The sequence below is a fragment of the Carlito syrichta genome, unplaced genomic scaffold (genome assembly GCF_000164805.1).
Source record: "Carlito syrichta isolate Samal-C Ts95f unplaced genomic scaffold, Tarsius_syrichta-2.0.1 Scaffold303517, whole genome shotgun sequence".
Classification (NCBI taxonomy): Eukaryota; Metazoa; Chordata; class Mammalia; order Primates; family Tarsiidae; genus Carlito; species Carlito syrichta.
Window position 1 is genome coordinate 287,883 of NW_007247613.1, and position 23,654 is coordinate 311,536.

A 23,654-nucleotide genomic window follows, 5' to 3' on the forward strand; every position below is an offset into this window, starting at 1 on the left:
AGGAATAAGTTGCGGCATGTCATTTAAAAATTAGGCAATTTGGCAAGATGGCCAACTAGAAGCAGCTGTTGTGTACCTCTCCCACGAAGAGGAACTGAAAATAGGGAGTGAATCTCTACATTCAAAGCAGTATGATGAGGAACATACCTTGGAACTCAACAGAAACATGAGAGACAGAAGAATGTAGTAAGAAAGGCCACTGATACAACCTTGACCCAGTGTGGAAGTACAGGAGTACTCCCTCAATGAGGTGAAGGGGTGAATGATGGAAATAAGAAAATGTATCCTGTTAAGTTAAAAATAATTTTGTTTTGATGGAATGAGGAAGAAATCCCCAGGAGCTCAGATTGCCACCAGGAACCCTGATGATCTGAGTCAAGGGAGAACCACTGTGACACCATCCCCCATACCAGGTTCCCAGGCCAGCACAGAGTCCCCAGTAGCAACTGCATGGTAGCATTGCCTAAGCCCATATGGAATCCCTCAGACCACTGATCCCCAGGCAGTTCAGCACCTGCAGCCGGTCAAGGAGGGAGGCTCAGGATTCCTCTGCTGAAGGGCAGATACTTTGAGCTGTTGCAGCCCTTGCCACTGTTGCTCCCAGGCTAAAGAAGGAGCAGCACAACACAGTGATAACAGGAGCTCCCAGCATGGGTGGACAGCTAAAATAAACAGGAGCAGCAAGGAGTCACCTGTTCTGGTGCTTCCTCTAGGCATAACTTGCCAGCCCCTCAGAGTGAGAGGGAGTAGGGAATCCCGGCACTTGCCTGAACATGGCAGCAAAGATTCACCAACCTGCCCATCAGGGAAGTCAAGAACCAACGCCATTAAGCAGGCCCAATGCATGATTCAGTGTGCTCCCCCAAACAGTCTCTGTAGCTGAAATAAATGTAAGCAGAGAGCAATCAGGGTGCCCTGCAGCCTTTCTCATCTGTGATGCTACTCTTCAGACACAGACTACACACTCTGGGCCCAAGGAATAAGTAGGATCCCTACAATGGTCTGAATGCAAAGCACAGACTCACTGCCCATCTCAGGCAGGTCAGCTGCCAGACCCTCCAGGCAAGTCCCCGAAAGGCAAATCTGAGAGCCAAAATAAGCAGGAGCAGCAAGCTGTCTGGCTGCTCCTTACTTAAATGGTTAAATGCCTTTTTCCCCCCCACGTATCTGTTGGCTGCTTGTATGCCTTCTTTTGAGACGTGTCTATTCATATCTTTTGCCCACTTTGTAATGGGGCTATTTGTTTTTTTCCTTTGGGCACATTTGAATTTCTTGTAGGTCCTAGATATTAGGCCTTTGTCAGATATACAGTTGGCAAATATTTTTTCCCAGTCTATAGGTTGTCTTCCCACTTTCTCAATGGATTCTTTGGCTTTGCAGAAGCTTGTCAGTTTGATGAAGTCCCATTCATCTCATGGCATGTGCACTTGGGGTTTTGATCAGAAATTGGTTACAAGTTCCCATTTCCATAAGCGTGTCTCCTGCATTTTCTAAGGTTCTTAAAGTTTGAGGTTTTACGTTTAGGTCTTTGATCCACTCACTAGTCATCAAAGAAATGCATTTAAAACTACACTGAGGTACCACCTAATTCCAGTCAGGATGGTCATCACCACTAACTCAAAGAACAGATGCTGGAGAGGATGTGGCGAAAAGGGAACATTTCTACCCTGTTGGTGGTAGTGTAAACTAGTACAGCCTCTGTGGAAAACAGTGTGGCGATTCCTAAAAGATCTAAAAATTGACCTCCCATATAATCTGACAATCTCCCTACTGGGAATATACCCAGAGGAACTCAAATCACTGTATGAAAAAAATACCTGCACACGCATGCTTACTGCAGTATTATTTATAATAACGAAAACATGGAACCAATCATGCTGCCCATCGAAAGAGGACTAGATAAAAAAATGTGTTATGTATACACAATGGAAGATTACACGGCCATAAAAAAGGACAAAATAATAAACTTCACAGAAACTTGGATGGACTTAGAGCTATAATGCTGAGTGATCTATCACGGAAATAAAGAACCGAGTATCACATGTTCTCACTCATAAGTGGACCTTGAATAACTATTGTAATTCTATAAGAAAGAGATTGGCAGTACTGGGAAACTACCAGGGAAGGGTGGGGGCAGGATTGGCAGTTGTGGGAAACTGCTCGGGGGGGCACACCTCATCAACAAGGGTACCTGCAGAGTGAACATTTGTACACCTAACCATGAATTGTACCCCACATATTTAAAATAAAAATTAAAATAAATAAATGGTTAAATGCCATCTACAGGAGTACAGACTGAACTACAAGACCTAATGAAAAAAACATCTTTACAAGTAGTAGCACCCAGAAGGGGGAGAGAAGGCATGTAAAGCAACAGCACCCTAAGATGGGAAGAAATCAGTGCAAAAACTCCAGCAACATAAGAAAGCAGAGTGATTTGCCACCCCCACACAATTGCACCAACTCCCAAGTAATAGATCATATATAGAACAAATTATTGTTAATGACAAATATAGAAGTCAGACTACAGATGGCAATGTTGTTCATTAAGATGTAAGAGAAAGTAGACCCAAATCAGAGAGGCTATGAAGACAGTTCAAGAACTGAAAGCTGACACTGTCATTCCAAGAAAGGACCACACTGAACTCTTAGAAATGTACTTGCTACATGGATTTCAAAACATAACCACAAGCCTTAACCTTGACTTGACCAAGCAGAGAAAGAATTTCAGAGCTTGATACTAATCCCCAAAAGCAACCCAGTCAGGTAAAAATAAAGAATTTTCTTAAATGAACAGTCTTCAACAGGAATGGGATTACAGAGATACCAAATCTACCTCTGATCAGCACTGAGAGAGGAGAAAATGAAAACTCTTTGGAGAAAGTGGTTGCAGACACAATCCATTGAAAACTTCTCTCCCCTTGCTAGAGAGGTTGACATGTAGATACAGGAAATCCAGAGAACTCTTGTGAGATACTATATGAGACAACCCTCCCCAAGGTACATCATCATTAGATTATTAAAAGCAATGCAAAAGAAAAATATTAAAAGCAGTTAGAGAGAAAGAACAGAACACCTACCAAGGAAAACCCATTAGAATAACAGCAGACTTCTCAGCAATAACCATACTAGCCAGAAAAGATTGAAGGACCATTTATAATATTCTTTTGTTGCTGTTGTAATGAGTTTTCCTTTAATTCTGATCATTTCTTTACATTCATCTATGAAGGAGTAACTCCTTAAGTGAACTACTTAAGCCTGAATTTCACTCTAGAAATGCAGATTCCTTTCCTGATTTCATTTATAATGCTCTAAAAGAAAAGAAATGCCAGTTAAGAATTTCCTAACTCACCAAACTAAGCTTCATAAACAAAGGAAAAATAAAGTCCTTCCCAGACAAGCAGCACTAAGAGAATTAGTCACCTCTAGACTCGCCTTATAAGAGATGTTTAAGGAAGCTCTAAACATGGAAACAAAAGAAAGATACTACTCACAAAACTATATGCAAGCACACAGCTACAAGACCATATAAATCACCCATATAACTGAGGCCACTAAGCAACTTCTCAACAATACTATGATAGGAACAAACCCTCACTTAACTACAGTAACCCTTAATGTTAATGACATTAACATCCCATTTAAAAGACAAAGTGGCCAACTGGATTAAAAAAAAAAACAAGACCCATTCTTTTTCTGTCTCCAAGAGACCCATCTCACCTTTAATGATTCCCATAGGCTCAAGGTAAAAAGATGGAGAAATATCTACCATGCAAATGGAAAACAAAAAAGAGCAGGGGTTGCTATTTTTATATGAGATGAAACAGACATTAAGTCAATTAAAAACTAAAAAAGACAATGAAGGGTACTACATAATGATAAAAAGGTGAATTCAACAACAAGAATGATCTATTTTAAATACATAGGCAGCAAACGTAAGAGTACCCAGATTTATAAAGCAATTGCTCCCTAACCTGACAGAAGAGATAGCAGCACTAGAGTAGTGGGACTTTAAGACCCCATTAACAGCTTTAGACAGATCACAGGGGCAGGAAACTAACAAAAAAATCTTTGACTTAATTTTACATTTGACTAGTTAGCTCTAATAGATATCTACAAACACTTCACCCAACAACTACAGAATATACATTCTTCTCATCCCACCGTGGATCATACTCCAAGATTGTCCACATACTTGGTCAGAAATCAACCTTGACTATATTTCAGAAAAACTGAGATCATACCAAGCATCTTCTCTGATCACAAAGGAATAAGACCAAAAAATTAACACCAACAGCAATCTTCAAATACATGGAAATTAACAACTTGTTTCTGAATGACTTGTGAGTAAACAACAAAATCAAGAAGGAAATAAAAAACATCTTTGACACACATGAAAATGAAGATACAACATACCACCACCTCTGGAATGCTGCAGAGGCAGTGCTGAGAGGAAAATTTATTGCATTGCATGCTCCCATTATGAAAACAGAATGATCTAAATAAATAATCTGTCACCCAAGAAAACTAGAAAAACAAGGAAAAACTAAAATGAAAGCTAGGAGAGAAGAAATACCAAAATCAGAGCAAAAATAAACAAAATAGTGACCAAAAAAACATACAATGGATTAATGAGTTGAAAAGCTGGTTCTTGAAAGGATAAACCAGGTAAAGAAACCATTAACTGAGTTAACAGACAATGGGAGAAAATATTTGCAAAACTATGCCTCTGACAAGGGACTAATACCCAGAATCTACAAAGAACTCAAATGAATCAACAGGAGTAAAATGCATAACTCCATTAAAAAGTTGGAAAGGACATGAACAGACACTTCTCAAAGGAAGACATAAAAGCAGCAAACCAAACATAAGAACATATGTTCAACATCATGAATCATCAAAGAAACGCAAATCAAAACCACAATGAGATACTAACTCATACCAGTCAGAATGGCTATTAAAAAAAACAACAAACATTGGGGAGGTTGCAAAGAAAAGGAAATGCTTGTATACCGTTGGTAGAAATGTAAGCTAGCTCAACCCCTGTGGAAAGTAGGTTGGAGATTTCTCAAAGAACTAAAAATAGATGTGCTATTCAACCCAGCAATCCTCCCAAAGGAGCATAAATCTTTCTACTAAAAAGTCACCTGCCCTCTCATGTTTATTGCAGCACTATTCACAAAAGCATAAACATGGAACCAACCTAGATGCCCATAAACAGTGGACTGGATTTAAAAAAAAAAATGGAGTACATATACACCATAAAATACTATGTAGCCATAAAAAAGAACAAAATCATGTCCTTTGCAGCAACATGGATGCAGCTAGAGATCATCATCCTAAACAAATTACCACAGAAATAGACAACTGAATACAGATGTTCTCCCTTTTAAGGGGGAACTAAATATTGAAGACACACAGGCATAGGGATGAGAAGGACAGACTGGGACTCTCTTAAAGAGGGGAAGGAAGCAGGTAGGTAAAGGGTGAAAAACTATCCACCAGGTACTATGTCCATCACCTAGTTAATGGGCTCAATGGAAGCCTAAACCTTATCATCACACAATGTACCTACGTAACAAAACTGCACACGTACCCTTTGAATCTAAAAAAAATTTTTTTAAATAAAAACAACAGAAATTAAATTATACAATTGAGCCAAAAAGAAGTTTTGCTTACTACCTTGCTTTAGTGTACCAAAAAATTTTTAGTTATGCTATGCAATAAAATATTATGTAATAAAAAGTATCTGCATTGTTTTATTTATTAATTTTAAAATATTTTCTAACTTAAAGAGATCATAAATTCATGTGTAATGTAAAGCTAATGTAGAACAATTACTGATTTGTTAAATGGGGCAGGAGGTTAAATTTTTTAAATAAAATTTTAAAAATTACCTTCAAATAAGCTGAGGTCTCTTCGTAGCCGTGGTCCATAAAGCCCTTCTAAAATACTCTCAAAACCTGTGTTTTTAAAGAGAGAAAAGTATATTAATTCCTCAAAAAGCTTCATTTTATAATAATTAAAAACCATAAACTCTATATCAATCAGTAAATTAATTTAACATGCTGTATTTTTCCTATAGTTGAATTAAACTGAATTAGAAAACATACAACACATTAACAGTTACACAATGACTACCAGAAATTACATTATTGTAAAGAAAGGAAAATATTCATAAGCAAATATTCGCAATTAAAACAAGTAAACTATGTCATTTAGAAATATTCCGAGGTTACAATATTACATACAGATTTCTTATGTAATAATCTTGCAGACAGGGGAAGAATAAATAAAAACTTGTACTATAATCCTATCTATATTTGATTAATAATGCTAATTTTAAAAAATAGAATCTTTAACCTCGATAACAAGAAAAATTAAATGAATGTGAACAGGGAGAAATCCTGTGAAAAATATAATGTACAAAATTTAAATCTACTTATAAAAATTAAAATACAATAATTTGATAATTGTTATGGAGTGCCTTAGATTTTCAGTAAAAACTTATGAAAAACTTCAAGTTAACAAAACCCTAGTTCATTAATTTTCCAAGTTTTCTACTTTCTGGACATACTAGTTTTAAGATTTTACAATTTTCAATTTTGAGGTCTATATCCTACTCTGTTTTAAACAACAATAAACTACAGGCATCCTAAAGAATGATCAGGATGGCAAAATAATTGGGAAACCAGGAAAAGAAACTAATTTAAGCATGTGTGGATTAGAGAGAAAAAAACGAATGGTGGCATGCCAGACCCTCCAGTCAATCAGACAAATCAAAAACAAAGCAGATTTTCTCAGTGGTATTCCTAAATTGTAAAACATTAGCAATACTTCCATAAAAATACTTCATAAATTAAAAGATTGTTTTAAAAGCAAAATCAAAATTCACCTTAGAATCAATTGTGTGTCATAATCAAAAAGTGACTGCCATTTTTTAATTTAATAAAACATGAACTATTATTGTTGCATCTTATATCTAATGATGTCTTAGACTTGACTAAAGTAGTTATCATAGTACTTAGTAAATATGTACTGAAAAAAATATTTATAAAATGACTTAGTACTAAGGTCCCTTGAGTGGTAAAAAAGTGAATAAGCTACCTACCAACAGAGCAAGCTTTCAAGAATGCTATAAAAAAGACTTTCAAATAAATAAAAAATAAAAGACTTATACTGAGTAGCAATTCAGCTAAATTAAGCTCAAACTCTCCTATTACAAAGATATTCTATTTTGTAGTGATCCATGTGCTTCAAAAATATTGCATATTGCTATTTTAGGATGCTATTCTGTGGTATATTGGACAAAATATACAGCCTTTCCTTGTATGGGCCCACTGAATTTAAACAATACACATTTCCCAGATTTACTCTGAAGAGAAAAAAACCACAATGGGAGTTAACACTTTTGTTCCATTGTGTTTCCTAATTCCTCAGCAGATAACACCAGGATCTTACATATACTTGAAACATATATACTAAAACTGTTAGATTCAGAATTCTATATTTGCTCATTAGGTTAACATGCTAATTATGCTTTCTGAAATTACCTACATCCTTAACTCATTTTTGTTTATGTTTGCTTGTACTATCAAACATTGAGAAAAGTGCATCTCTTTCACCAAATTGTGCCTTGGTTTTCTTTTTTAGTTTTCTAAATTTTAGTTTTATGTATTTTTGAGGCTGTGTTAAGTACTTGTAATTACATAATTTTATAGCTTTCTGGTGAATAGAACCTTTTATTATTATGAATTAACTCCCTTTATTTCTAGCAATGCTTTTTGCATTAGACTATGTGGTCTAATATATGGCTATAAAAATTTATTATATTTTCCATAATAAATCTTCAATTATTTTTTATTACATTTCTGTATTATTAAACAGCATGTGGTAAAATTTATTTTTAAATACACTGTAATATTTTTGTCAGAATTTATTTTCACATTGCTTGTATTAATGTAGCCTTATGATACTTGTAATAAAATATTTTAACATGTAGAACCCATTATTATAGAAAATAAAGCAATTCCAATTTACATGCATATTATTATGAGATAATAGACCAACTTCAAGGAGACAAACCAATAATATTAAATTTCCAACAGTTAAGAAAAGCTTGTCCATATTTTTTTAAATTTTTACTTCCTGCTGCTTTCTTCATTTGTAAAACAAAAACATCAGAGGATGTCAATTTATTTCCCGGCTCAAAAGCCTTTTACTTATTGAATATGAATAAAGTGCATATATTAACTCTGAATGACTACATGGAGCACAGCTGCCCTCTGCCAATTTAGGAACATCCATTTTAATTTTATGTCTGATAAAGAAATAAACTTATTTTATGTTAAATCTCTTGAATTTTAGGTTTGGTATGATAAACAGCTGGTGCTATCTTTAATAATAAAGGTGGGCAGGCTGGACTCTTTCTGACTGATCATGGTGACTGAGCCAAGGAGTGGTCACATGTTTTAAGCATGATCAGTCAGAGCACTTCCATGAAACTCAATATGTGACACTAAAACAGAGAAGATATAATATTTTAATTTGGGGAGATCATATGTTATAAAGGTTATTTATAAGCTGGACATTCTTATCTCAAGAAGAGATTCTATCTGAAAACGCAGCCAGCTCAGAGAAAAGCAGAGTTGCTTGATAGCAATAATATAGTAATTTAACAGTATCATCAATGTATCAGTTTAAATTCCCTATCTACTTTTATGCTACTTGTGTAATGGTTCCATAGTTCTATTTCTCTCTCTCTCTCTTTTTTTTTTTGGTAAACTTTGAAACTATCATTCCACTTTGTTACTCTTCTATCAGTATGAAAATTATGCCCTCTATTTCTATTCTTTTGTGATTAACTCAGAAATTAAGATGTCTAATGTTAACCAAAATTTGTATCCATTTTTCTGAAACTTAGAATTCCTTCCTATTTATGCTATTGCTCTGTGTACTGCACTAAACATAATGCTCTTTTATGTTTGCACATATAATTACCACTTCTTTGCTCTTCACTGCTTTCTCAGAGCAACCATCTAGAATTATTTTTCTTCTGTCTACAGTACCTTTTTTTAGTGAGCTAATGTTGCTGAAAACACATTTCCTAAGATTCTGATCAAAAAGTATGTCAGTTGGTCTCATTATATCCTTCATGCCAGTCTTTCTGTATTTTTTATCTCTTTCCTTGCTGGATTTTGGTTAGTTTATTCTACTACATATATATTCTACTTCATGAAATTCTTCTTTTATATAATCTATTAACAAATAGATTCATTTTTTATTAAGTCAACTTTACTGAGGCCTAATTTTCACATAATATAATGTACTCATTTTAAAAATAAAGTTCAGTAAATTTTGAAAATCTACATTTTCATTTAGCCAAGAACATAACCAAGACATATAATATTTCTATCATCTTATATGGGTATCCTTGTGCCCTTCTGAGTAAATGCCTTGAACATCCCAAAGCCCAGAGAAACTATTCTTCTTTCTGTCATCATAAATTAGTTTTGTCATTTCCAGAACAGCAAATAAATGGAAACAATATAAATTCTGTATCTGACTTATTTTGGTTAACAAATTGTCTTTCAGAACACCTATGTTGTTTCATTTATCAAGAGTACTTTCCTTTTAATTGCTGATGCAGTTTCCCTTATATGGATTGCAATTGTTATCAATTTTCATGTTAATGGTCATTTGAATTGTTTAAAATGTGACTGCTATTTTAAGAGTTGACATAAACATATACATAAGTCCATCTGAACATATATTATTGTTCTTGAATATAGATCTAAAAGTGTTATTTTAAGTGAAAAGAGTTGTTTTGGTTTGTTGTCAACAACTTGAGAAACTGAAAAGCTGTTTTGCAAAATAACTACATCCTTTTAACATTCCCACCAGCACTGTGTAAGCAATCCAGTTGCACTACAGTCTTACCAATACATAGTACTATGGTTCTTTCTAACTTTAGCCATTCCAAGTATGTATATGGATATTTCATAGTGGTTTCGTCAATTTTTCTATTAACTAATGATTTTGAGCATCTTTTCTCTCATAATGTATTTATTTGGCTTTGGTAACAGGGTAATGTTGGCCTCATAAAGCAAAGTGGAAAAGATCTGTTCTCAGTTTCCTGAGTTCAAGTATTATAACATTTATTAATTATTAGCCAGATCTAAAGTTTTCTTTGTGTCAAAATTTTGATTATAAATCCAGTTGTAAAATTCAACAAAGAGACTATTTAGGCTATTCACTTCTTATAAAGTCAGTTTTGGTAATTTGAATAACTTATAGCATTTATTGGAGAAAAAGTGTTCAAGGGATTCTCTTATCTTTTTAACATCTGTAGCATCTGTAGTGATGTTCCTCTCTATTGGTTTAGGTATCTTCTCTCCTTTTTCAATGATTGCTTTGACCAAATATTTAGAAATTTGATTAATCTTTTTTCAAAAGACCAACTTTTGCTTTCAATGATTTTCATTGATCACACATATTCTATTTTTTATTTCTTCCCTTACATTTATTATATCATCGCTTCTAATTGTTTTTTAGTTTCATTTGCACTTATTTTTATAACTTTTTAGTTGAATGCCCAGATCATTGATTTGAGATCTCTGCCTTTGTTCTTTTCTAATTTAAGCATTTAGTTATAAATTTTCCACTATTGACTACATTAACTCCATCCTGTAATTTGATATAGTCTCCATTTTCATTTAGTTCAAATATCTGTAATTTCCTTATGATGTCTTATTTTACCTGTAGGTTATATACTGATTAATTTCAAATCTTTCTTTGTTAATGAATTCTAATTAAATCCTTTGTGGTCATAAAACGTTTTATAAGGCTACAATCATTTTAAATTTATTGAGACTTGATTTATGGATAGCATATGATCTGCACTGGTGAATATTCCATGTGCACTTGAAAAGAATGTGCATCCAGGCCAGAAGCAGTGGCTCACGCCTGTAATCCCAGCACTTCTGGAGGTCAAGGCAAGAGGACTGCCTGAGCCCAGGGGTTTGAGACCAGCCTAGGTAACATGGAGCGACCTCATCCCTACAATTAATCAAGAAAAATGACACAGGTGCAGAGGCTCATGCCTGTAGTTTCAAGTATGTGGAAGGTTGAGGTGGAAGCATCACCTGAGCCACTGCACTCTAGCCTAAGTGACAGAGTAAGACTCCCAACTCAGGAAGGAAAGAAGGAAAGGAAAAGGGAAAGGGAAAGCAAAAGGGAAAGGAAAGGAAGGGTTGGTCCATCTGTACTTACTAGGAGGAATGTACTACAAATGCGAATTAGGCCTAGCTGAATTATACTGTTTGTTGAGTCTTTTATATCTTTACTGATTTTCTATCCTATCTTTCTACTTTTACTTCTGCACATTTTTGCTTCATGTATTTTGAAGTTCTATTATTGGGTGCATATATATTGTATTTTTTATGTCTCCTTTGAAAATTTATACCATCATCATTATAAAATAACCCTTCTTGTCCTTGTTCTGAATTCTACTATGTCTAATGTTATATCAGCCACATCAGCTTTCTTAAGATTCATTATGTATTTTTTCCAACTCTTTAATTTTTAACCTGTTTTTGTCTTATATTTACACTCAGTTTCTTGTGGACAATGTACAGTTGAATTTTGCATTTTTATCCAGTCTAAATAGTGGTTATACCATTAAAATGTAATATGATTTCTGATAATGTTGGATGCATATCTGCTATTTTGTTATTTTTTATTTATTTCTTCCGCTATATGTTCCTCCTCATTCCCCCACTGTGTAACATTCTTTTAGGGTAACTAAATTTTTATTAATAGTATTCGATTTTATTGTCACTATTAACTTATTAGCTGTACCTCTATGTTTTAGTTTCTTTAGTGCTTGCCCTAGGGCTTATTTACAATGTTCATTTTAACTTTTCACAGTCTACTGTCAAATATTATAGCACCACCTAGTAAATAATGTAAGAAGCAGTATATATGTGTCATTCACCTCATCCTGTGTGTGCTATATATCTGCCTCTGTTAAATATCTAATAATACACCATTTTTACTTTAAAATATTGCTTTAAATATATTAAAACGTGATAAAGCCTTTCACATTTACTCACTTATTTACAGCTTAGTCACTTTATTTTTGTAGATGTGTGTCTAAAGAACTTCCTTCAGTTATTTCTTATACTAAAAATTTCCAACAATAAATCTTTTCAGCTACTGAAGGAGGGGGGGAACATTTGTCATTATTAAAATAAAAAAATTCTCTTGGGTATAAAATCCTAGGTTGACAGGGTTTAAAAAAAAATTTTTTTTTATTCCAGTACACTGAAGATGTGCTTCCACTGTTTAACAGCTTGCAACTGTTTAATGGTTTGCATGGCTGCTGGCAAGTCTATAGTCTATTTTTTTTTCTTTTTTCCTCTGTATATAATGTGCCTTTTTCTGTAGCTAGTTAAGATTGTCTTTTTATCCCTGACTTTCAGCAATTTAATTATTATGTGCCTTGGTATGGTTTTCTTTGTGTTTATTGGGATAAGTTGAGTTAACTGAACCTGTAGAGTTAAAATTTTTATCAATTTTGAAAATGTGGGGGTAATTCCCCAAATATGTTTTTCTATGGCCCCCTTTTGTTCTGAATTCCCTATTACGTATTTGTTAGACAACTTGATATTTTCCCATAGCTAACTAAGGCTCTATTCATTTTTTCCCAAATTCTTTTTACATCTGTGTTTCATTTTGAGTGGTTTCTGTTATTTTCCAAATTCACTAATCTTTTTTTCTATCTTCTATAATGCCTAATTTGCAGTTAGGAAGCCACACATATGTAAAATATACAATTTGAAGAGCTTGGGCACATGGATATACCGATGAAACAATTGCCACAGCCAAGGTAACAAACACTTCCAATACCCCCAAAAGTTTTCTCATGCTTACTTGAAATCCACTTTTTCCTTTACTCATAAATCTAGGCAAACACTCCTATGCTTTTGGTCACGAAAGCAAATTTGCATTTTCTAAAATGTCATGAAAATAGAATCTTACTGTCTTACAGACCCTTTTTTATTCACTCAGCAGAATAGTACTGAGACTTATTCATACTGTTGCTGATTATCAACTTTGTTATTTCTCAGTATACTTCCTTGTATGGATAAACTACAATTTTTAAAATCTATTTAGAATTTGGTGGATATGTTTTTTCTTGTATAAATAATTAACAGTGTAATGGCAAGGTTATTTGGTAGATTTATGTTTAGTTTTTTAAGAAACTAAACTGTTTTCAAAATTATTGTATCATTTTGCATTCCTGCCATCTGCCATTCATGTGTGAAAGTTGGTGTGGCCGATTCATATCCCTACCACCATTTGGTATGGTCAGTTGTGTTTTTCTTTTGTTTGCTTTTTCTTCTTTATTTAAAAAAAGCTTCTAATGATTTTCAGAAAACATTCCAATTTCACCAAATCATTGTGGCATTAATTTGTATTTCACTATTGACCATATTTCACATGCTTACTGCCATTCAGAGATCTCTGTTTAAAATGTCTGCACAATTTTTAATTTAGTTGCTAGACATCTTATCATTACATTGTAAGGGCTTTTTCTGTTTTGTTTTGAAATATATTCTGGATATAATTCATTTGACTAATAATATCTTGTGACTATTTCCTCCAACTCTATGATTTGCCTGTTTTCTTTTCTTTTTTTGTTTTTGGAGTTGGAGTCTCACTCTGTCATCCAGGCTGGATTGCAGTGGCATGCTCACTGCCACCGCAAACTTGACCTGCGGGGCTCAGGCAACCCTTCTGCCTCAGCCTTCCAAGAAGCTGGAACTACAGGCATGTGCCACCACATCTGGCTAATTTTTTGATTATTGTAGAGATGAGGTCTTGCCATGATGTCCAGGCTGGTCTCGAACCCCTGGGCTCAGGCAATCCTCTCATCTTGGCCTCCCAAAGTGCTGAGATTACAGGCGTGAGCCACCATGCCCGACTTTCCTATTTTCTTGTTTTTGTTTTTTTTTTTGAGTTGGAGTCTTACTGGGTCGCCCAGACTGGAGTGCAGTGGCACACTCACAGCCACCGCAGCCTCGACCATCTGGGCTCCGGTGATCCTTCCGCCTCAGCATTTCAAGTAGCTGGAACTACAGGCGTGTACTACCACGCTCGGTTAATTTTTGATTTATTGTAGAGATGAGGTCTCACCAAGTTGCCCGGGCTGGTCTTGAACCCACGGGCCCAGGCAATCCACTTGCCTCAGCCTCCCAAAGTCCTGGGATAACAGGCTGAGCCACTGAGCCTAACTCCTGTTTTCTTAATGCTGTCTTGCAAATAACAAAAGTTGTTAATTTTGATGATGAATTACCCTTATTTTTTTTTTACAGTGGTTGTTTTTGTGCTCTAAGAATCCTTTTCTTTACTCCAAGGTTGCAAATGCAATCTTCTCCTAAAAGTTATTGAAATTTAAGTTTACATTAAGATCTGTGGACCACTTTGATTGCTTTTTGTGGATGATATGAGAGGACTGATGTCTTTTTATACAGTGATCTATTGGATCCAGCACCAGTTGTTGAATCACTTGTCTGTTCTACATCATCCATTTCCTTCATCATTATGATCATATTACCCTTTTATTCCTTGAATATACTTATCAAATTTTAATAGCAGCTTTAACATCCTCCTTTGATAATTCTATCATCAATTACTTCTGGTTCTACTTCTGTTGACTGGTATTTCTCCTTTCTCTTGATTATGAGTAACATTTTCCTGCTTTATCACAAGTCTAATAATTTTGTTTGGATGCTAGACACTGTGAATTTTACACTGTGAATACTGACTTCCCTCGCCATTGCCTTCCCCCACTTTAAAAAAAAATTATTATTTTTATTTTATTTTATTTTGAGTTGGAGTCTTGCTCTGTCACCGAGGCTGGAGGGTAGTGGCATGCTCATGGCCACCCCAGCATTGACCTGCTGGGCTCAGGCGATCCTTCCACCTCAGTCTTCCAAGAAGCTGGAACTACATGCACGCGCTACCACTCCCAGCTAATATTTTTTTTTTTTTTATTGTAGAGATGAGGTCTCACCAGATTGCCCAGGTTGGTCTCACACCCATGGGCTCAGGCAGTCCTCTCACCTTGGCATCCCAAAGTTCTGGGACTGCAGGCTTGAGCCACCACATCCAGCCGGCTAAATTTTTTATAAATTTTAAAGACGTGGGGTGCCATTCAGGGTTATGTTTACAAATGTTCATTATGCAGGTACCCTTGTTGATGAGGTGTGTCCCCTTCCCACAGCAGTTTCCCACTACTGCCAATTCCATCCCGCTGCCCCCCACCCCCCAGCAGTTTCCCACTACTGCCAATCCTTTTCTTATAGTATTATGATAATTGTTCAAGCTGCTTAAGAGTGAGAACTTGTGATACTCAGTTATTTGTTTCTGCTGCCCGCTCCCTTTTAAAGAGTGTCAAACTATTTACTCAGGAAGATAAGTTAGTTATTTGAAAATCATTTTAAGGGTCTTCTTTTTCTTTTTCTTTTTTTTTGTAGTTTTTAGTTTTTAAGGTAGAAACCGAAAAGCCTTTCTATTACTAAGTTCAGCTTTCTTGGATCTCCACTTAACATATCTTGTATTCAATGACTGCTTTCACTCTTGGTGGTGAGAACTTGAATGATTCCCAGCCCTATGTAATTTCTGAAAGTTGTGGTATATGTCCTAGAAATTGTGCTTTCCCAAGGGTATTACTGTCATATCTTAGGGATGTCAACCTACACAGACACTGACTAGTTTTCAGTTTCAAGGGCACCACCTAAAGATTTCTTGAGCTTTCTCTATATAGCTTCCCCCTTTCTGATACTATGCCTCAAATTCCAGCCACTTACAACACACTAAATGCTAGTCTCTGTCTTCTCAAGTCTGTGAGATCACTGGGATCTTTTTAGGTCTGTCCTGTCTGGAAATTATCCACAAGCAAAACAGCTGAAGTAATAATATGGCCTAAATCATTAATTTCCCTCTTCTCAGGGACCACAGTCTTGTGTTCCCTGTTTCCCAATGTCTGTAAATATATGGTCCAGTTTCCCAGCTGTCTACAGCAGAAGATAAATCCAAATCCTTTTACTCTCTCATGGCCAGAGGTGGAAGTTCATCCTCTGGCTTGCTAACTTCAGCAATTATCTTATACAAGTTTTATTCTGTTCTTTTAAGAATATAATATCTTTTTCATAGCTCTCCACGCTTTGCACATAGTGGGGTCTGTTATTTATTTCTTTAAATATGAAATATTTTTAAATCAGTATTTAAAAAAATTATAGCAGCATCTAATCATTTCAATACTTTTTCTTATATGAGTCTGTTCCTGTGGTTTGATGGTTCTTGTTCATTTTGCCTTGTTTCTTTGTACAATTAATTCAGTACTTACTGGCATTTGCTCTCAAAAGACCAGATTCCCTAAGGCCTAGAATGAAAGTGTCCTCCTCCAGAGAGTTTCAACACCCAGTATCCTTGAATAAATTATGTTACGTGGCAAGAAGAAATTAGGTTGCAAGTGGAATCAAGGTGGTTAATCAGCTAACTTTAAAATAAGATTATCCTGGTGGACCCAATGTAATCACAAGGGCCTTTAAATTGGAAGAGAAAGGCGGAAGAGTCAGAAAAAGAGAGATGGCATTCTGAGAAAGACTCCACTAGCCATTGCTTGCTTTGAAGATGAAAGACCACATGCCATGGAATGCTGGCAGTCTCTAATCACTGGGAAAATGCAAGAAAATGGATTCTGGCTTAGAGTTTTCATAAAGGAATACAGTCCTGCCTACAGTTTGATTTTAGCTCAGTGAGACCAATTTCAGACTTTTAACCTCCAAAACTGTAAGATAATAAATTTGTGCTGTCTTAAGTCACTAAATTTATGGTATTTGTTACAACAACAATAGGAAACTGATACATACTTCACGAATGAAACTACTTTTATGGCTTGAGGTTCCTTGACTGACTCAGGGTACAGATTACTAGACTGCTGGTCTGTTGCAGATTGGTTATTTTTCTCCCTTTACTTTTTATTTTCCTGCTCTGATCATCACCAGGTCAAATTTCTGGGACTGGGGAAAGCAAGGATGATTTAGATCTACTTGCTTTTATCTTGAAGCATGACACTTTGATGCCACAGCTTAATGTAAAGACAATCTCCCATACAACTATCTGGACAGGCTGTGGCACTTGAATTCTGATCCTCTTGCTTAATCAGACATAAAAAACAATATGCAAGAGGGGATCCTCCAAAAAACAGAATTTTAAATTTTTTTTTATTTTAAAGATGTGGGGTACAATTCAGGATCAGGTATACAAGTAGTCATCATACAGATAAAGTTTGGGCCTCCTTGTTAAAATTATTTTAAAGATGTGAGGTACAATTCAGGGTTAGGTATGCAAACGGTCATTGTATAGGTAAAATTTGGGCCTCACTTTGGTTACCACGTGGTTTCATATCAGGTACCCTTATTGACGAGGTGTGCCCAATAATTTATTTATTTAAAAATTGTATATTTATTCTTACATGTTTAAACCACAGTTACCTTCAAAGAAGTCTTTGTTAGATGCAATACACCTACTGAGACACTTTTTTCACTGCTCAAAATAGTTTTTGAACTCATCGATTTTGATGCCTTTTAGTGCTTCTGCCATTTTTTCTTTTACCTCTTCCACATCAGCAAAACACTTCCCCTTGAAGATTTTGAAGATTTTTTAATCTGGGGAAACCAAACAAAGTTGCTCAGGGTGAGACCAGGTGAATAGGGAGGGCGGGGCATGGATATCATGCCATTTTTGGTCAAAAACTGCTAAAAACTCAGTGCAGTGTGGGCACGTGCATTGTCATGGTGGAAGAACCAGTCACCTGTTTGCCACAATTCAGGATGTTTTTTCTGTAAATCTGAACTCAATCTCCTTAAAACTTCCAGATAAAAATTTAGGTTGACCGCTTGAAATGGAGAAACAAATTCTGAGTAAAGTACAAAAGGTCCGCTCTCCAAAACATAATTCTGAAATGTGGGGGGGTTTCCCTCATATGGTATTGACAAATGACTTCAAGCTAAGTAGGGTTTTTACCTCTTATTTTCTATTTATCTCTAAAATTTGCTTGGGTATTCTCAATTTTCTTTTCTCAGTTCTTTGTCATTTTTATTATTTTTTTAATCCAGCATTTTACATTGTTTTTAGCAGAAAGTTTGCTTTAGATAGCTCAGGTCACCCTTCCAGAGATTAAAACTCCTAATTCGCTAAATATGATTATACTATATAGTTCATTTACATAAATACATACAGTTATCCATTTCCCTGAAGAGAACTGTGTGATTTTTCATTTTTTTGTTATTAGAAACAGTGCTACATTAAAAACCTTCATAAATGTCTCACCCTACCCAATTGTTAACAGATTTCTACCCAGAAGAAATGCTAAGTGGGATTACTTGGTCCTAGGGTATAAACATTTCGAACATTAGTAGAACAGATACTGCATTAAGTGGTTAAATCATGCCATGATCCTATCAGCAATGTTTGATCTCCTGTTTCCCCAAGCAGTCCCTAAAAGTTGAAAGGATCAGACTTTATATTTGTCTAATACATAAAGATAAAAATATTTACCATATTAATGTGCAGTTCCTCGATTACTACTGAGGTAAAGCATGTTTTCAAATATTCTATTTTCAGATTTCTTCTTTGGCCACTTTTCAAATGAATTGTAGGCCTTTTAAAATTCCAGGCAGAGTTTTATGTATTCTGGGTAACAAGTATCAGTTTCATAAATTGCAAACATTCCCAATTGCGGCCTGACTCCTCCATTTTTTCTTTGTCTTAATGGGCCATAGTAAAACAATTTTTTTCACCTTGTTTTATGGTTTGTATATTTTTTCTTATATGAGTAAAATTTTGAAAGTCAAAGATTATAATCTTATGTGTGTATATGAGGGCATATTTGGTCTTCATACTTAGTTCTTTAATCCATCAGTAGAAAATCACATTTTGTAAATGTGCAAAAGACAGCTACATTCCTATACAGCAACAAAAAAGCAGGCAGAGACCCAAATAAAAAGCACAATCTCATTCTCAACAGCTACACAAAAAATGAAATAGCTCAGCATCTTCCTAACCAGAGAAGTGAAAGACCTTTACAACAAGAACTACAAAACGCTGCTCAAAGAAATCCAAGAAGACACAAACAAATAGAAAAATATCCCATGCTCATGGATAGGAAGAATCAACATTGTTAAAATGTTCATCCTACCAAAGGCAATCTACAGATTCAACACAATACCCATTAAGTCACCAACATCATTCTTCTCAGACCTATAAATGACAATACAGAAAATCATATGGAAACATAAACAACCACGAATAGCCAAAACAATCCTTAGATAAAGAAACAAAGCAGTAGGTATCACACTTCCAGATTTCAAACTTCACTATAAGGCTGCAGGAATCAAAACAGCCTGGTATTGGCACAAGAAAAGTCATATAGACCAATGGAACAGGATAGAAATTCTGGAAGCAAAGCCTCAATTCCTCAACCAACTCATCTTTGACAAAGCCTCCAACAACAACCACTGGGGAGAGGAGAACCTATTCAGGAAATGGTGCTGGGAAAACTGGCTGACCACATGCAGAAGACTGAAACAGGTCCATACACAATAATTAACTCTAAATGGATCAAAGACCTAAACATAAAACCTCAAACTATAAGAATCTTAGAAAAGACAGGAGACACCCTTATGGAAATGAGAACTGGCAACCAATTCCTATTCAGAACCCTAAAGGCCAATACCTTAAGAAATAAGAGCCGGGCTCAGTGGCTCAGCCTGTAATAGCGCACCTTGGGAGGCTGAGGTGAGTGGATTGCCTGAGCCTGTGGGTTTGAGACCCGCATGGGCAACTTGGTGAAACCTCGTCTCTACAATAAATAAAAAAATTAGCTGGGTGTGATAGCACACGCCTGTGGTTCCAGTTACTTGGGAGGCTGAGGTGGAAGGATTGCTGGAGACCAGCAGGTTGAGGCTGCAGTGGCCGGGAGCGGCCACTGCACTCCAGTTTGGTGACAGAGTGAGACTCCAACTCAAAAAAAAAAAAAAAAAAAAAGAAGATAGACAAGTGGGACCTCATCAAACTAACGAGCTTCTGCAAAGCAAAAGAAACCATCAAGAGAAGAGGGAGACAGCCCACAGAATGGGAAAAAATATCTGACAATTGTATATCTGACAAAGGCCTAACATCTAGGATCTACAAGGAACTCAAACGCACCAAAAGGAAAAAAACAAACAGCCCCTTTAAAAAGTGGACAAAAGACATGAATAGACACTTCTCAGAAGAAGATATACCAGCAGCCAACAGACACATGAAAAAGTGCTCAACTTCACTCATCATCAGAGAAATGCACCACTTAACCCCAGTAAGAATGGCCATCATTAATAAAACAAAAAACAACAGATGCTGGTCAAGGATGTGGAGAAAAAGGAAAGCTTCTATGCTGCTGGTGGGAATGCAAACTAGTGCAACCTCTTTGGAAGACAGTGTGGTGATTTCTGAAAGAACTAGAAATTGACCTTCCATATGACCTAGCAATTCCCCTTTTGGGAATACACCCATAAGAACTCAAATCATTCTACAAAAAAGATACCTGCACATGAATGTTTGTTGTAGCTCTATTCACAATAGCAAAAACATGGAACCAACCATGTTGCCCATCGAAGCAGGACTGGATAAAGAAAATGTGGTACATATATACAATGGAATATTATACAGTTATAAAGAAGGACAATTATATGGACTTCGCAGCAACTTGGATGGATTTGAAATCAAGCATACTCAGTGACCAATCACAGAAACAAAAAACAGAGTACCATATGTTCTCACTCATAAGCGGACCTTGAACAATTATGCTATAAGAAAGCATTTGGCAGTAATGGGAAACTGTCAGGGGAGGGGAGGTGGGATTGGCAGTTGAGGGAAACTGCTAGGGGAGGGAGGGGCATGCTTCATCAACAAGGGTACCTGCATAATCAATGTTTGCATACCTAACCCTGAATTGTACCCCACATCTTTATAATAAAAAATAATAATAGAAAATCAATTTTGTCCCAAGCACCATTCATCTTAGTTTAAACACCTTTAGTAATCATATACATATAGTTTAAACACCTTTAGTAATCCCAAAATCTATGTTTGTCTGTATTTTTAAATTAACAGCTTTATTGAGGTATAATTTACTAATATAAATTCACTGTCTGTCTCCACAGATTTAGTTTTCCTAAATATTACATATAATAGTATCATACCATATATACTCTTTGGTGTCTACTAGTTTCATTCACTGAGCATGTATTTAAGGTTCATTCATGTCACCGCATATATAAGTACTTCAATACTTTTTATTGCTAAGTAGAAGTACAGTATATGTATATATAACATTTGTCTACTGATTTGACAGCTGATAAAACTTTGGGGTGTTTCCACCTTTTGCTATTGTGAATAATGCTGCTATGAACATTTGTACGCAAGTTTTTTTGTGGAATATGTTTTTGTTACTACTAGGTAGATACACAGGAATAGAATTGCTAGGTCATATGGTAATTCTTTGTTTAACGTTTTGAAACACTGTCAAATCATTTTCCAAAGTGTCTACAACCGTTTTACATTCCTATTCAGCAATTTCTCCACAACCTTATCAACACTTGTCTTTTTAAGGACAGTCATTCTAATGGATGCAAAGTGCTACTTAACTTCCCTACTGACTAATGATGTTGAGCATCTTTTCATGCATTTATTGGTAAAATTTTGATTCAAATCCTTTGCCCAGTTTTTCAATGGAGTTGTCTTTTCATTACTGAGTTATAAGAGTTATTTTGGATATAAATCCCTTATCAGATATATATATCTATCGGCAAATATTTTCAAGTCTGTGGGATGTCTTTTCAGGTACAAAAGTTAGTAGCTATAAGTTCAGTGTATCTATTTTCTTCTTTGTGTTTCTGTTTTTAGGCTTTCCACTGGTCTGTGCATCTACTCCTAAGCTAATACCACAATGTGCTAAACATTGGTATTTTATGATTTTCAAAATACTCTTAATATTTTATGGTGGGGGGCAGGGCCAGAGGCCCATTCCCCGCTTAGTCTCAGGCTCTGCCCTCCTGGCTCTTGCCTCTGGCTCTGCCTTCCTGGCTCTGCCATGGCTCCCAGGCTCCAAGAAGCAGTCTGAGGGGGACCTGCTCCTGCAGGATTTCAGTCACAACCTTTCAGGCAAGTCATCCACACCCTTTTTCGGGAACACGTTCATTGTGTCCGCCATCCCCATCTGGTTATATTGGCGAATATAGCATATGAATCTTATTCAGTCTGCTGTTCTCTACAGCGGAATGACCCCAGTAAGCACATATTTGGTAGCCTTTGCAGACAAGAATGTAAAATTTGTTCTCAAGCACAAAGTGGCACAGAAGAGTGAGGATGCTATTTCCAAAGAAGTGACTTGGAAACTTTCTGAAGCTGATAATTGAAAGATGTCACGGAAGGAGAAAGATGAAAGAATCTTGTGGAAGAAGAATGAAGTTGCTGATTATGAAGTTACAACATTTTCCATCTTCTACAACAACACTCTGTTCTTGGTCTTGGTCATTGTGGCTTTCTTCTTTATATTGAAGAACTTCATTCCTACAAGTGAACTACACTTTGTTCATAAGTGCATCATCAGGACTCATTGCCCTCCTGTCTGCTGGCTCCAAGGAGACAGACCATTAGACCATTGCAGCTCCCCCCAGCTTACGTCAATGGGTGGCCTGTGCTGTACGGAACGGCAGCAGGGTGGTCAGGGAGGGAGACACACAAGATGTTTTTATAGTCTGGAGCTTGAGGGTTTAAAAAAGTCAACAGAATGTAATTCAGCATTTGTTTATTGGTTCTTTTTGACAGACTGCTGAAATTAAATGAATTGAAAGGTAAAAATAATATTTTATAATTATCTTTAAAAAGGCCTAGCATACCACTTATTGAAGTTATTATTGCTTACCATATATATTTTATAACCACCAAAAATGCTACCTTAAAAAAACTTACTAAACTCTCCTACCAGCTTTAATAACATATGTATAGATTCTATTGAATCTTTCTGTTTACCTGTAGAAAACCACAAGTGTGATTTAATTTCTCTTTCAAATGATGTGCTTTTTCTTTTCTTAATTTTATTGTTTTGGCTATAGCCTCCAGTTAATATTGAATAAAACTGGCAAAAGTGAGTATGCTTGACATTTTACTGATTACAAATAAAATTATCCTAACATTGCAAAATTACATATAATGCTTACTGTAGATTTTTGGATACCATATCTTTATCAGAATAAAGATTTCTTTATTCTGTGACATCTCTTATTATCTTCTTCCAAACTAACAGAATTTATTAACTGGACACATGGGGAAAGAGATGGTCAGTGTATAGGAATGGATATTTCAATAAGTTCAAAACAAGTTCACTGATGAAAAAAAGTAGTAGAAGACACTGAAATCCACTAAAGAGTTTAAGATTTCAGACTATGAGGAATTCTAGGTACAAGGTCCATGGAAGTGTCTCCCCAACTTTGGGAACACAATTCCCATCAGTACAAATTTGACTACATACTCTCAATATC

At 35.7% G+C, this 23,654-nt stretch overlaps 1 protein-coding gene and 1 pseudogene across 2 annotated transcripts in view; one reads left to right on the plus strand and one right to left on the minus strand.

The window, feature by feature from the left end:
- LCORL (ligand dependent nuclear receptor corepressor like) overlaps positions 1 to 23,654 on the minus strand; it is a 196,765-nt gene that overhangs the window by 132,352 nt on the left and 40,759 nt on the right. For both annotated transcript variants that reach the window (XM_008058624.2, XM_008058623.2), the window contains exon 2: positions 5,898 to 5,963. In XM_008058624.2, coding sequence (XP_008056815.1) covers positions 5,898 to 5,963 — 66 coding nt within the window. The remainder of the gene's footprint in view (positions 1 to 5,897; positions 5,964 to 23,654) is intronic.
- LOC110595689 lies at positions 15,630 to 22,770 on the plus strand (annotated as a pseudogene).